Raw genomic sequence first — 14588 nt, forward strand, 5'->3', positions numbered from 1 at the left:
CTCGTTTCGACAATTGAAGAACTCGCTCTTTCGTACAATTTCCCCCTCTGTTAACCCACGAGAATCCGGGGGCCGGGGACCCAAGGCTGCTCAAAGTTTCCTGTGGTGCTAGTACCGACAAAAAGGGGCTGTTACGAAGTCCTTTCCAGAGAAAGGTGCCTCGGGAACACCTCTGCTGGAGGGGAGGCCCTGAAAGGACTAGAAGCTCGTTAGTTCTCTTGGAACACACGTTAAGCACCTTTCGAGGCCACTGGAATCTTCAAGTCTTGGTGGTGGTGGTGGGTGAATCAAAGAAGGCAGAATGGATGATTTCGTCTCCATTAGTCTACTGTCTCTGGCTATGTTGGTGGGATGTTACGTGGCTGGAATCATTCCCTTGGCTGTTAATTTCTCCGAGGTAAGAATCTCTTGATTTTTGCTCAGCTGTCAGGATAGCTGCTAGGAAGTAGTGATAGTTGCAAAGGGAAGCCTCTTCCCTCATCTCGGAGCCAAGGGTCTCATTAAGGAATACCATCTTTGTTAAAGATTCCAAACAAGCAGAAGAATCCCAGTACTTGGGAGACTGAAAACAGGAGGATAGCAGGTTCAAGGCCCACCTCAGCAACTTGGAAAGCCCCTGGTTCAAAAATAAAAAGGTCTGGGCGTTGTAGGTGAAGGTAGGTGCACCTAGGTTTATTCCCCGATGAAAGAAAGAAAGGAGAAAGAAAGAAGGAAGGAAGGGAGGGGGATAATGTGGCTTGGGATAGTCTCTGGATTTAATCCCAATAACAACAATAACAAAAAGTCTATTAAATGATAGAAACAAACCTCATGTTCAGCTCTAGAAATCTTAATCTGGTGTGGGTGGATACTCCATTGAAAATCCTGGAGTGTTTCTTTTCTTTTTTCTTTATTGGTACTGGGTGATTGAACCCAGGGTCATTCTACCTCTGAGCTACACCCCCATATTTTTTTTATTTCTGTTTTTGAAACAGGGTCTTGCAAGGTTGTTGAGAGTCTCAGTTGAGACTCGCAGAGGCTGTCCTTGAACCTGGGATCCTCCTGTCTCAGCCTCCCAACTAGTGGGGTTGCAGGTGTGCGTCACCATGCCTAGCTTATATTTTGTTTTTGAAACAGGGTCTAAGGTGAAGCCTTGCTAAATTGCCGAGGCTGCTCTTGAACCCAAGAGTATCTAGTCTTGGCTCCCCAAGTACAGAAATTATAGGTGTGTATCACCACACCCAGCTTAGTTTCTTTTTTCTTTTTGTTAAATCAATCATACTTTCTGGTGAAAGTTGTTTTTTCAAAAATGCCTATACTATAATCAACGTGATAAAAAGACTAAATTAGTTGTTCTTAACTCACATTTCCTTTCAAAGAAAGAGAGTATTGGAGTGGGTGTTCTGAGGTTGTTTTCAAAGGTTTGTTTAGAAATGAAATTTTTGGTTAAAATGTTTTTTTGAGGTTTTGGTTAATTGGTTTTTTTTTTTTTTTTTTTTTTTTTGTGGTACTGAGGGTGGAACTCAGGGGCTTTTCTACCTCCGGACTACACCCCTGACCTGTTTTATATTTCATTTGGAAACAGGGTCTCACTAAGTTGCTGAGAGCCTCACTAAGTAGCTGAGGCTGGCTTTGAACCTGTGTGATCCTCCTGTCTCAGCCTCCCAAGCAGGGAATACAAGCGTGAGCCACCTTACCCGGCAGGTTGATGTTTCTTAACGGAAGAGGAAGGAGGATAAAAGTGTTGTTAAATGAAAATGCAGACAGGTTGAGATTTTCATAAAGAGTTTACAAAGTGTACAATGCTTGCTTAAAGATTTAGGAAGAAAAACTACTACATTCAGAGGAAACAGGATTTCCTAAGTTTCTCCTGGAAATTAGTTGTAAAATAGGTTTTTGCCTCAATGCCAGTCCTGAAAGTGCTTTCCAAGGAAGTGTGGATGAGGTGTGGGTAGGCCTTAAAGAAACTAGAAGAGGTATTGCTGGTGAAAATAGCCCATGGGTGGATAAGTAGGTGGGCAAAGGTACTTAAAATTTTAGGGAAAGCTGGACAGGGTGGTGCCTGTAATCCCAGTACTTGGGAGGCTGATACAAGTAGGATTGCAGGTTTGCTGCCAGCCTGGGCAACTTAGTGAGGTTCTGTTTCAAAATAAAAAGTAAAGTAGGGCTGGGGGTATAGCTTGGAGATAGAATGCCCATGGGTTCAATCCTTAGTACAAAAAAAAAAGTTTTAGGGAAAGTAAAGCTCATAGCCAGATGGAAAGGAGGCTTGAATTCTTGCTGCTCCTTTTATCTGTGTTTTTTTTTTTTTTTTTTTTTGGCATCTAATGACATTTCCTCCCATCCTGTGTGTGTTATTTCACTTAAACTCTGAGGTACAGATAGGAAACTGAGACTCGGACAGATGTGTAACTTGGGCAAGTTTCTGAAGTATCTTATGAGCTGTTTATACAGGTTGTTCTGACTCAGGGCAATTCTTAACCACTCTGTTCACTGGCAAAGGTTCATAGTACACGTACAGGTGGCCCTTGTAGAAACCCCACCCACAGGTTTACTTGTTAGGTTAATAGAATGTTTAATTTTTTTGGTTTTTGTCTGTATTTCTTCAAAGTAGCAGTTGGGTAGAACTGATTAACAACTGATTGTCCCAGTCCTCTCTGGCCCGTGGAACCATTTCACTTCACTCTTTTGGGTTGCCTGCCTGCCTAATACTTTGTGAGCCTACTCTCTTTTCTCTAACAAAATGCTTTATTTAATCCCTTTAACCATAATCCCAGGCTAAAACAGGAGGCTCACAGGTTTGAGGGTCTTACTAAATTGTGGAGGGTATTACTAACTAGCTGAGGCTGGCTGTGAACCTGTGATCCTCCTGTCTCAACCTCCTGAGTACTGGGATTACAAGTATTTGCCACCCTGGCTGGCTGGCTGGCTGGCTTTCTTTCTTTCTTTCTTTCTTTCTTTCTTTCTTTCTTCCTTTATTTATTTATTTATTTAATTTATTTATTTATTATTTGAAACAGGGCCTTGCTAGATTGATGAGTCTCACTACTTGCTGAGTCTGTCCATATGCCTGAGATCCTCTCAAGTACCGGGATTACGAGCATGTGCCACCACGCGGGGCCATTCCTGGCTTTCTAAAGTGGCAGTCAGGTGGTCTTTTGCAGCTGTAGGTCTCCATATGCAATAAATCAGCATTCATGATATTTGTTTATTATTATGGCATTATTATGGCAGGAGAAATGCCTCTTGAGTTGTTAGAATAAAATAAAAGTTCTAAACTGGGCGTGGTGGCACACACTTGTAATCGCAGCATTTAGGAGGCTGAGGCCAGAGAATTGCAGTTCTGGGCCATCCTTAGCTACATAGTGAGACCCTCTGCAACTTGGTGAAACTGTTTCAAAATAAATTAAAAAATAGGGCAGGAGGTATAGCTCAGAGGTCGAATGCCCCTGGGTTCCATCCCCACACCCACAAAATAAATAGAAAATAAAAGCTCTATTTAACTTAGTCCAAAGCATTTTAAAATTCAACTGGAGTTTGATATTTTAAAATTCAACTGGAGTTTGATTTTTTTATTTAAAAATGCTTATCTCCTAAGTATGCTATAATTATAGACTGATGTGTTATGAAACTAGGAAGTTGATAAATTTTTAAAATTAAGCTTCATTCATGGGGAGCAAGGGAATACCATTTCTACCATTAGGAAATAGTTCCCTAAATTCCTAAATTGGCTAAACCACTTCCTTTTTTAAGGAAGTCTAGCTTTTCCTTAAGAATAAGTGTCATTTGTAAATAAGAGGACCAGGCAAATCTATTATATTTTACAGCTCATTCTCAGATTTTTGAAAGATAGGCTTTTTAAATTTTATATTTATTTATTTTGGTAAAGGGATTGAACCCAGAGGCATTCTACTTCCGAGCTACACCCCCAACCCTTTTTATTTGAAATAAGATCTCACTTTGTTGCTGAGGTTGGCCTCGAACCAGCAATCCTCCTGTCTCAGCCTCTTGAGTACTAAGATTATAGGCATGTGTTGGCATGCTTGACTGAAAAGATAATGCTTTTTATTCATGTTCTTGATCTTGCCGCTGCTTTGTTTTTTTCAATACTTTTTTCATCAGAATTTAATCTTAGAGTGGTAACAGGTCATTTGACCAGTCAAACTGTTAATTATGGCAAGGTTAGTATTTAGAAATGAGTTAAAATCAAGTCTGAAACTGTTATAGCAGAGTCTGCCTGTCATACACATTCATCAAGAGATGTGTGTGAGAAGCCAGGTGTGGTGGAGGATCCCTGTAATACCAGTATGTGGAAGGCTGAGACAGGAGAATCACAGGTTTGAGGCCAGTACATGGTAACTTAGTGAGACCCTGTTTCAAAATAAAAATAAAAAGGTCTAGGATGTAGCTCAGACGTAGAAAGCCCCAGGTTCAATGCCCAGAACACACACACACACACACACACACACACACACACACACACACGCGCGCGCACACACACACACACACACACACACGGTGCATATGACATTAATTTCTCTTTCTCCAACATTCCTCATTCTAAAACCACTTTTCTTTACACTTTTTTCCCTTGCTATTTGATCTTGCAACTGTACTATCATGCCTAAACAATTTATAAAACAAAGGGGGGGAAATCTCTGATTTTCTTTTTTGCAGTACTGGGAATGGAACCCAGGGGCATTCTACCTCCGAGCTATACCCCCAGCCTATTTTTTTTGGGTCTCACCAAGTTGCATAGGGCCTCACTAAGTAGTTGAGGCTGTCGGCAAACCACGATGCTCCTGTCTCAGCCTCCCAAATGCTGGGATTATAAGCGTGCGCCACCACACCCTGCTTTCTGATTTTCAAATGTAATTATAAACATGATAATTAAGATACTAATTTTTTTCAGCATATGGGAAAGAGAAAAACTAAACTTGTAAAAGAGCCCAAAACATGTTTTTCAAAAATGAGGTATTGTCTGGTAAAGGAGTTGGACACTAGTTTAGCAGCATCTTATGTTTTTTAGATTCAGTTGCTAATGAGCAGTTTTCTTTGACTCAATAACAGTGCTAGGAAAGTAGGTTGAGGACCTACATTAGCTAGTACAAACTCAGCTTAACAGCTGCTCTGATTATTATGAACGAAGCTATATACACACAGATGGCCAAAGTGGGATTTTAGGGTGATTGCCTGAGGGTTATTCTTGTTTTAAATTTATATTCCAATCCAGACCAATAAATTTGTAAAAATTAAATAGAAAGACTTACAAAATATAAGCCCATGTGTATTGCTATTAGGTTTAACAGACATAAAATTCCTTCTTTAATTGTAATAATCACATTGCTATAACAATTTCTGAAGACTACATTTTTCCTGTTGTAGAGCAGTTTGGGTTATAATGCAACATCTTTCATCTGTTAGAACAGCATAAGTCCATAATTAGGCAAATGAAAGTACTGCTACTTTTAGGATGATTTTAGAATTTAGTATGATTAATAATGCACTAATTTAAAAAGGAACCACCTGAGAGTGTAGTTCAAAATCAGAGTTTCAGTCGGGCGTGGTGGCGCACGCTTGTAATCCCCGCGCTTGGGAGGCAGAGACAGGATTGCACAGGTTCGAAGCCAGCTGCACGGGCTGGTGTAGGAGACCCTGTTTCCAAATAAAAATGTAAAAATAGGTCTGGGAGTGTAGCCCGGAGGTAGAAGGGCTTCCAGGAACCCCAGTACCACACACAAAAAATAAAAAATATCAGAGTTACTACTTGAGTGAGCTGTTCAACATCCAAATGTCTTCTGTTAAATAGCCCTATAGATCATTGTGAGAATGGAATGAAATAATATAACACAAGGCTTTTTTGTTGTTTTGTGGTACTGGGGGTGGAACCCAGGGGCTTTTCTGCCCCCAGCCTATACTGCCAGACCTATTTTATACTTTATTTGGAAACAGGGTCTCACTAAGTTACTGAGAGCCTCATTGAGTAGCTGAGGCTGGCTTTGAACCTGTGCAGTCCTCCTGTCTCAGCCTCCCAAACGCTGGGATTACAAGCGTGCGCCACCATGCCCGGCATAAGCACGAGGCTTAACATGTCTTATGTGTATAACATAAAAAGAACTTTAAAAAATGTTTAGGTGAGCTGGGCGTGGTGGCTCATGCTATTATCCCAGTACAGGTGTATTGCAGGTTCAAGGCCAACCTCAGCAACTTAGTGAAACCCTCAGCAACTGAGGGAGACCCTGTTGCACCATAAAAAATAAAAAGTGCTTGGGATGTAGCTCAGAGGTAGAATGCCCCTGAATTTAATCTTGAGTACAAAAAAAATTTTTTTTATGAGTATTCTCAGTACTGATTATAAAAAAAATTTTAAGAGTTTCATTATTATTATTTTGTTCTGATTTGTAATCTGAGAAGGAAACCTATGAAGGCCAATCCCAAAACAAAACCTTTGGATTCCAAACAAATTGCTGAGGTGTTTCTATGACTGGGAAGGGAATGAGTACCAACTTCCTCATTATATTGGCTTTCCTGTTCGCTGAAAATGTTCCATTTAACAGAAGTTAGGTAGGGCTTTTACCTGAGTTACACCCCCAGTCCTTTTTTATTTTTTTTTTATTTTGAAACAGCTCTAAGTTGCAGAGGGCTTTGCGAACCTGCAATCTTCTTGTCTCAGCCTACCAAGTATTGGGATTAGAGGAGTGCACCATCATGCCAGGCTTCTAACTACTACTAAGATTTTAAACTTTGTAACCTTATTAAATTTATCCATATCTACTTAGTGAGATCAACTTAGTCAACTTAGTGAGATCCTGTTTCAAAATAAAGAATAAAAAAATAGAGCTGGGGGTATAGCTCAGAGGTAGAATGCCCCTGGTTCAATCCCCAGTGCTGCTAAATTAATTGATTGATTAATTAGTTATGGATATGTAATGATAATTAGTGATTTATCTAGATATGCATATTAATTTATCCATATTTGGAAAGCAATTAGTAATTTGTCTTCAAATTTTAACTATAGATTATTGTTTTGTAAGGATCTTTGGTAAAACTAAATTTAGATAAAAATTGGACACAATCTTATTTCATACAATTTTACTGAAAACCTTTTCTCTATGTTACTATATTGGATAAACACAAATAAGACTTATTTGCATAATAATTGTAATTGTTAGTGTTTATTAGTGCTTTTTGCATACCAGACACTGATGTACATTATCTTCTTTAATCCTTAGGATAAGACTATGGGATAGTATTAAACCTCATTTTACAAATAAATGCTTGTAGAGGTCACGACAGCTTTGGTAGAGGTGAGATCTGAAACCAACTCAGTGTGATTCCTAGTGCCAAAGCACTTGACCACTAGATGATATTCCCTGATGAACACTGTGTGAAGAAGGAATAAAAATACTAAGTGCTTTTAGCTCCTCAAATTAGGAACATCTTTAACATCACTAACATTTAATTTTCCACAGTATGTCTCATGAAATTCCAGAGCTCAACAGACTCCAAATACTGAAACCTATAAGAACAAAATAGATGCCCTTTTGATTAATACCTGCTGAAATAATTAGCATTTTGAACTATGCAGATTTATTTCATACTTGACATCCTTGCAAATCTAGTCAATCCTAAACTATTGTTGAGGAAGTGACACTTTTTTTTTGAGGGAAGATGTGAAATGGATTCAGAATGTTTCTATAGGCGACGATCTTAACCTTTCCCCTAATTTAAGAATTTAGAGATGTGAGTATTGTTGAATGATAATGCAATTTAAATCCCCTACGTTTCACTTAGGAATTCCAGATAACAAATTGTAGTGCTAAGGATGATATTTCTTGAAATCTATGATGGAATTACAGAAAAATCCTCCTTGGACGCTAATGCTTGATTTCTAAATTTTTTGAGCTGGAAATACATATAAGTTGGGCTACAAATTCTTTTGTCCCAGCTTTTTAAGTGATAGGGCCTTGGGATCAGCTACAAGATAATTACTCAAAACCATCTGTTGCAAGCCCTGTACTTATTTAGGGGTCAATTTTCTATACATTTATTGTACCCCAGCTTCTCTTCTGTGTCTTTTTCTTCCTTTCTTCTTCCCTTTCTTTCTGATTTCTGGGTGCCCAACCAGGGTGTCATGCATGCTGAACTTGTACTCTACCACTTGGCTATACCTCATTCATTCTTTATGTACTTGAGAAGCAAATTGGGGAAAGTAGATGCTTCTTCTAGCAAAAATCTGAACAATGAAAGGCTCTTGTTGAGAAGGAATTTAGTTTAGGGTTTAAGAGTATAGATTCTGGGGCTGGGCCACATAGGTGCAGATCACGGCTCTGCCATTTACTCGCCCCATGAACTTGGGCAAACGACTTTCTAGACCTGTTGCCACTCATGTGTGGTGGAGATAATAGAAGTACCTAATCTCATAGGATTGTCTTAAGAATTAAATGAGTTAATATATGTGGAGTGATTGTAATAGAACATGTGTGGTGTACTAAATACGCCACACACTAAATAAATGATGAAGGGAGCGGAGGCCAAGACAGGAGAATTGTAGGTTCAAGGCCAGCCTTAGCAATTTAGTGAGACCCTGTTTGAAAACAAACCAAAAAAAGGGCTGAAGGTATAGCTCAAAGGTAGACTGCTTCTGGGTTCAATCCCCAGTACCACCTAAACAACAAGAATTTAAAAAATAATGATAAAGGAGAAAAATACTGGTGGTATCTTTCTTGTATAGAACTTGGCCATCCAAAAACTTTATTAAGCTGAAGGACCAAAAATTTCTTTGATGAGCCAAATAGCCTGAAGAGTTAGCATTTTATTTCCTCTCTACTGTCTTTCTTTCTCACTTGGCTCCTGTTTGTCTTTTTTGTGATTCTAGTAGGCTAGTGTGCCAGTTATTGATTTATTGCTTCTCCGCTCCAAATTCACTTTCTACTGACTTCTCTGCAAAAACAAATGCATCTGGGTCCTTTGAATATCTTCTGCTAATTGGCAGGATGTTAAGCCTTTTATATAGCGGGTACTGGAGAGAAATCTTAAGTGGAAGGGGTTTTTCCTCTTCTGGTGTTTTGCTCAGCAGTCTCCGAGGCAGCTTTTCTGGCACTGATCCCTGTAGTAAGGTAGCTTCCCTTGCCTGGTGTCCAGCTTCTACAGTGCAGCCAGCTTCTTGGGCACAGGCTCCTGAGACTACAAGTCTTTAGTATCCAGGGAGCTCCTCCCTCCAGCTCCTGCACTATGCCTGCGTGCACACACAGCTGCTGCTAATCTCAACAGTCAGTAGGTCCTGCTGGCACTTCTCTTTGGTGGTTTTATAGGAGAGTCTCTAGTGAGACACTTTCCCATGAACAGCTTTTCCCAGCACCCTGGAGTGCAGATTTTCAGCAAGTTCCATCAGTGTGGCACCTCACAAACTTCTCTCATTCTTTGCACCCCAGCTATACCTTCTTCAACACAGTTTGGGTCTCAGCTTTTGTGGAGCCTCTTTTTTGAGCACTCTTACCTCAGCCCCAGAGTAGTATCTGTTCCTTATATCTGCTATTCTTATAATCTCTTAAGGGCTTCATATTAAGGACTGAACCCAGGGCCTCGTGCAAGTGCTCTACCACTGTGCTGCATTCCTCAGCCCTTTTTCTATTTTTTTATTATTTATTTAATTAATTTATTTATTTGGTGGTTCTGGGGTTCCTGGATGCCCCTCTACCTCCGGGCTACACTCCCAGACCTATTTTATACTTTTTTATATTTGGAAACAGGGTCTCTCAAGCCAGCGCTGCTGGCTTCGAACCTGTGAGATCCTCCTGTCTCCACCTCCCAAGCGCGGGGATTACAAGCGTGTTCCACCACGCCCGGCACTCTTTTTTATTTTTTTTTATTTTTTATTTTTTAATTTTGGTGGTACTGGGGGGTGAAACCCAGAGATACTTTCTACCTCCGGGCTATACTCCCAGACCCATTTTCTATTTCATTTGGAAACAGGGTCTCACTAAGTTGCTGAGCGCCTCACTAAGTAGCTGAGGCTGGCTTTGAACCTGGTCGATCCTCCTGTCTCAGCCTCCCAAGCACGGGGATTACAAGTTTGTGCCACCACGCCCGGCTCGGCACCCTTTTTCTATTTTATTTTGAGATAGGGTTTTGCTAAGTTGCCTAGGCTGGCCTCAAACCTGCCTTAGCATCTTGAGTAGACTGAGATTACAGGTCTACACCCCCACTCTTGGTTATTCTTATATTCTTTAGAGTTCTCTCACTAATCAATTCTTAATTACTTTAGTCTTTTGATAAACTTATTCTTTATATATTTTATTATTTTCCTGTTCGGATTACATTATGGTTTCTCTTTCTTGATTGGACCCTGACTGATACAGCTAGGTAATGGTTCATAAAATCAAATAATCACTGAGTATGAATAGTAAACCAGGCCTGAAATTAGAAGGAAAAAAAAAAAAAAAACCAGCCTAGGGCATGGTGGTACATGCCTATAGTCCCAGCTACTAGGAAGGCTGAAACAGAAGGACCATTTGGTCTAGGAGATTGGGCCAGCCTGGGCAACATAGTGTGATCCTGTCTCTTGGGGAAACAAGGATGAAAGAGTCCAAGTGTCATAATATGTGGCAGCTGATCTTTAGTGCCAGTGCCTGGGAGTCATTAGGGAGTAGTAGGAAGAACTCTGGTCAACTGAAGACCCCCTGCTATTTGTCAACACCACCCTTGTTGCCAGTTCTTTCTATTTTTCTGGAACCAGAAATATGGTTTTTATATGAAAGTTCCCGAATTTTAAACTTTGACTCCTAATTCAAATATTACATTACTGTGTGTGTCAAAACTGTGTTTGTGAAGCCGGGGATGGTGGTGCATGCTTGTAATCCCAGCATTCGGGAGGCTGAGACCGGAGGATCGGGATTCGCAGACGGCCTCAGCTACTTAGTGAGGCCCTCCACAACTTAGTGAGAACCTGTTTCAAAATAAAGAATAAAAGCCAGGCGTGGTGATGCATGCTTGTAATTCCAGCATTCGGGAGGCTGAGACCAGAGGATCGCGGTTCGTGGAAAGCCTCAGCTACTTAATGAGGCCCTCTGCAACTTAGACCCTGTTTCAAAATAAAGAATAAAAAATAGGGCAGGGGGTGTAGTTCGGAGGTCAAATTCCCCTGGGTTCCATCCCCAGACCTGCAAAAAAAAAAAAAAAGAAAGAAAAAGAAAAAGGAAAAATAGGGCAGCAGGTGTAGCTCAGGGGTTGAATGTCCTTGGGTTCCACCCCTAGACCCGCAAAAACAAAATGAAACAAAAAACAAAAACAAAACCTGTTTGTGTGTTGTTAGTCTAGAATCTCTGGACAGGACTTTGATTCCTAAGCCACTGCATACTAGGAACAGCAAACTAAGAGAATGTGGGAGCCAGTGGAAGAAAAAAGTCACAGCATGATGGTGAGGTAGGAAGAGACTAAAAATTATTTCAAAGTATTACAAAGCCCAATGTGCAGTTGTTTAAGACCACTTCATAAAGGAGAAAACATTTCTATATTCACATTAAGGACTTTATGCTCTCTGATTGGACCACAGTACAATAATTAATAATGGCTACAGTGTCAACTTGTGTGTCAGGTTCTATGTTGATTTTAACAGTAACCTTGAAAAGGAAAAATTTATACCCTGTTTATATATGAGGAAATTGAACCTTGTCGCCGACTAATCTCAGTTGGGTCTTTATTGTCAGCTCCCGGTCAAATCCTCAGAAAGATGGGGCAAAAGGCAGGTGGAGTTCTGCAGAAAACTATCTGCAGCAATTCTTTCCCCTCTATGAATTCCCTAAGTTTTTAGGTACGGCGCTTGGGAAAGAATTTGAGGTGGACAAAGGCTTCTTGAGCCAATGACAATTTATTACAGGAACCCAGAGAAATTTATACCCTTCACCAGTGAGATTAATAATAGGAGAGAAAAGAAAGGGAAGGGGGGCAATCACAGCACAACAATAGTAAATTACATATAAACAAAGTAAATGACTAGTCCAGCATTTAGGAGATAAGCTCCGGATCTTTCTTCCGATATTGCAGCAGGGCAGGTCCAAAGGTAAATTCCAAAGGCAATACAGGCACGCCCAAGGCCCAGGGCTTGGAGAATACGCCTTCTCATGGAATCTTCTTTTTCTTTCTTTTTTGAAGTTTCCATCTATATCCATATGACAAGCATGGGGAGATGTGGCGTCCAGGGAGATGCGATGGGAGTCTCTCAGATCTCATCCGCTTTGCCTTCTGAAGTCTGAAAGCTTACAAAAACTCACAACACAGCTTGGCAAATAAGACACCACAGATAACACTGTGAAGTTCTTGGATTTAGTTGTCAGATGTATTTCCTTAACTGCCCCTATCACAAACCCTCTGCAACCTGCTTCTAACTTTCTAATTCCTTTCTTTCCCAGTCGGGACGTTCTTATGATAAGCTCTTCTTCATGAAAAAGTGCTTTCTTACTCTTACGGTATTTCCTTTCCTTCATACATATATATTTAAAACGTCTGTCCTTTATTTTGTCACTTTCATTTCTAGCCATGCGGCATTCTCACTGTCTCGGGGACACTCCTACTGGGCGTAAAGGTCAACAATCTTTCTCCTTGGCTCTATTGTATTTTGGCAATTAAGCTGTCCTTCAGTCAAATTGCTTTGAAGTCACACCCAAAGTTTCTAGGCAGGGTCTCAAGGGTAAACAGGGTCGGAGTGAGGGCCGGAGACCCTTTGTGATTGCTGCAGCTGGAATGCTTATCACAGCATCTGAATTCTGGCCAGTTTTTTCCTTACTATTGAGCAAAGCCAAGGACGTTTATTTCCACGGACTCAATTTCTGATCTCACATCATCAGAGCAATTCGTGTAGAGAGTTAAAAGAATACCAAGAGAATAATAGTTATGAAGGATATCTAAAGTGGGGGATATTTTTTGCCAGAGACGATACCTCTTTCTCGGGGCTTTTTGCCGATTTTTACTATGTGGAGTGGGGTCCTCAACACATAGATGCCGAGGCAGCAGGATGTCTTGGCAGAACCTCAATATTTACTAAGTACAAAGCCCCTATTTATATAGCCTCTAGTTAAAGTAGCAATTTTTGGAAAGGCTGAGATGCATATACCTATATATGTGTGTATATAGAAAGATAGAGACAGAGATATATAGATATGAGGCAGTTGCTAGAAAATTTAGAAAAATAGTGTATAGAAGGAAAATAATAGAAGTATAATGTATAAAAGGAAAATCTAGTTGGTGTGGTGGCTCATGCTGTAATCCCAGTACTTGGGAGACTGAGACAGAAGGATTGCAGGTTCGCAGCCAGCCTCAGCTACTTAGTGAGGTCTCCCACAACTTAGTGAGACCCTGTTTAAAAAATAAAGAATAGCCAGGCATAGTGATGCACACTCGTAATCCCAGCATTTGGGAGGCTGAGACAGGAGGATCACAGGTTTGCAGCCAGCCTCAGCTACTTAGTGAGGCCCTCTGCAACTCAGTGAAACCGTTTAAAAATGAAGAATAAAAAATAGGGCGGGGAGGGGGGTAGCTCAGAGGTAGAATGACCCTGGGTTCAATCCCCAGGACAAATAAAAAAAAAGAAAAAAGAAAGAAAGAATAAAAAAATAGTGCTAGGGATATAGCTCAGAGGTCAAATGCCTCTGGGTTCAATCCCCAGTACCAAAAAGTAAAATAGGGAAAGTCTACTGTTCAGTTAGAATTAGTAGTAACATTTTTTTCCCACTCTTTTTTCTATTTTTATTTTTAACATGGTTCCTTATGTTATACCTGTATGTGTGTAATTGCACTTTGTTCCTTCTTTTACCTGTTTATCATAAGCATTTTTCTTTATTATTAAAAACTTGGTCTAGGCATTTTTATTTAGATTCAGTTATTTTATTTATTTATTTTTTATTATTTTTGGTGGTACTGGGGTTTCTGGAAGCCCTTCTACCTCCGGGCTACACTCCCAGACCTATTTTATACTTTATGTTTGGAAACAGGGTCTCCTAAGCCAGCGTGCACGGCTGGCTTCGAACCTGTGAGATCCTCCTGTCTCTGCCTCCCAAGTGCGGGGATTACAAGCGTGCGCCACCACGCCCGACCGAGATTCAGTTATTTTATATACTGAAATTTGTTTTGTTTTGTTTTTTGCGGGTCTGGGGATGGAACCCAGGGGCATTCGACCTCTGAGCTATACCCCCTGCCTTATTTTTTATTCTTTATTTTGAAACAGGGTCTCACTGAGTTGCAGGGGGGCCTCACTAAGTAGCTGAGGCTGTTCTCGAACCACGATCCTCAGGTCCCAGCCTCCGGAATGCTGGGATTCAAGTGTGCGCCACCACACCCGGCTATATACTGAAATTTGCACACAGTTTGTTTTCAAGTTTTTGCTATGATAATATTGAATATTTTTGTATCTAAAACTATGGCTATATTTCACATTATTTTCTTAGGGGTAGAACAGTATGGCCAAAAGGCATAAATGTTTTTTAAAATTTAATCTTACTTTTTTGCACTGCTGAGGAGCAGGGTCTCTTGCATGTTAGGCAAGTGCTTCAGACTGAACTATATCTCCAGCCCCATAAATGTTCTTAAGAAGGTTCTCAATCTGCTGTCTTTAT

At 40.4% G+C, this 14588-nt stretch overlaps 1 protein-coding gene across 3 annotated transcripts in view; it reads left to right on the plus strand.

The window, feature by feature from the left end:
- Nucleotides 1–295: 295 nt before the first annotated feature.
- The window catches only part of SLC39A9 (solute carrier family 39 member 9), a gene marked incomplete at both ends in the record, with an annotated part of 53831 nt that continues 39538 nt past the window's right edge, over nucleotides 296–14588 (plus strand). For 2 of the 3 annotated variants that reach the window (XM_080708246.1, XM_080708247.1), the window contains one exon: nucleotides 302–397. In XM_080708246.1, coding sequence (XP_080564372.1) covers nucleotides 302–397 — 96 coding nt within the window. Of the gene's footprint in view, nucleotides 398–14588 lie in introns of all 3 variants that reach the window. The other variant, XM_080708248.1, reaches the window with a different exon arrangement.

Source organism: Muscardinus avellanarius, assembly GCF_963383645.1.
Source record: "Muscardinus avellanarius genome assembly, chromosome: 12".
NCBI classification, from domain to species: domain Eukaryota; kingdom Metazoa; phylum Chordata; class Mammalia; order Rodentia; family Gliridae; genus Muscardinus; species Muscardinus avellanarius.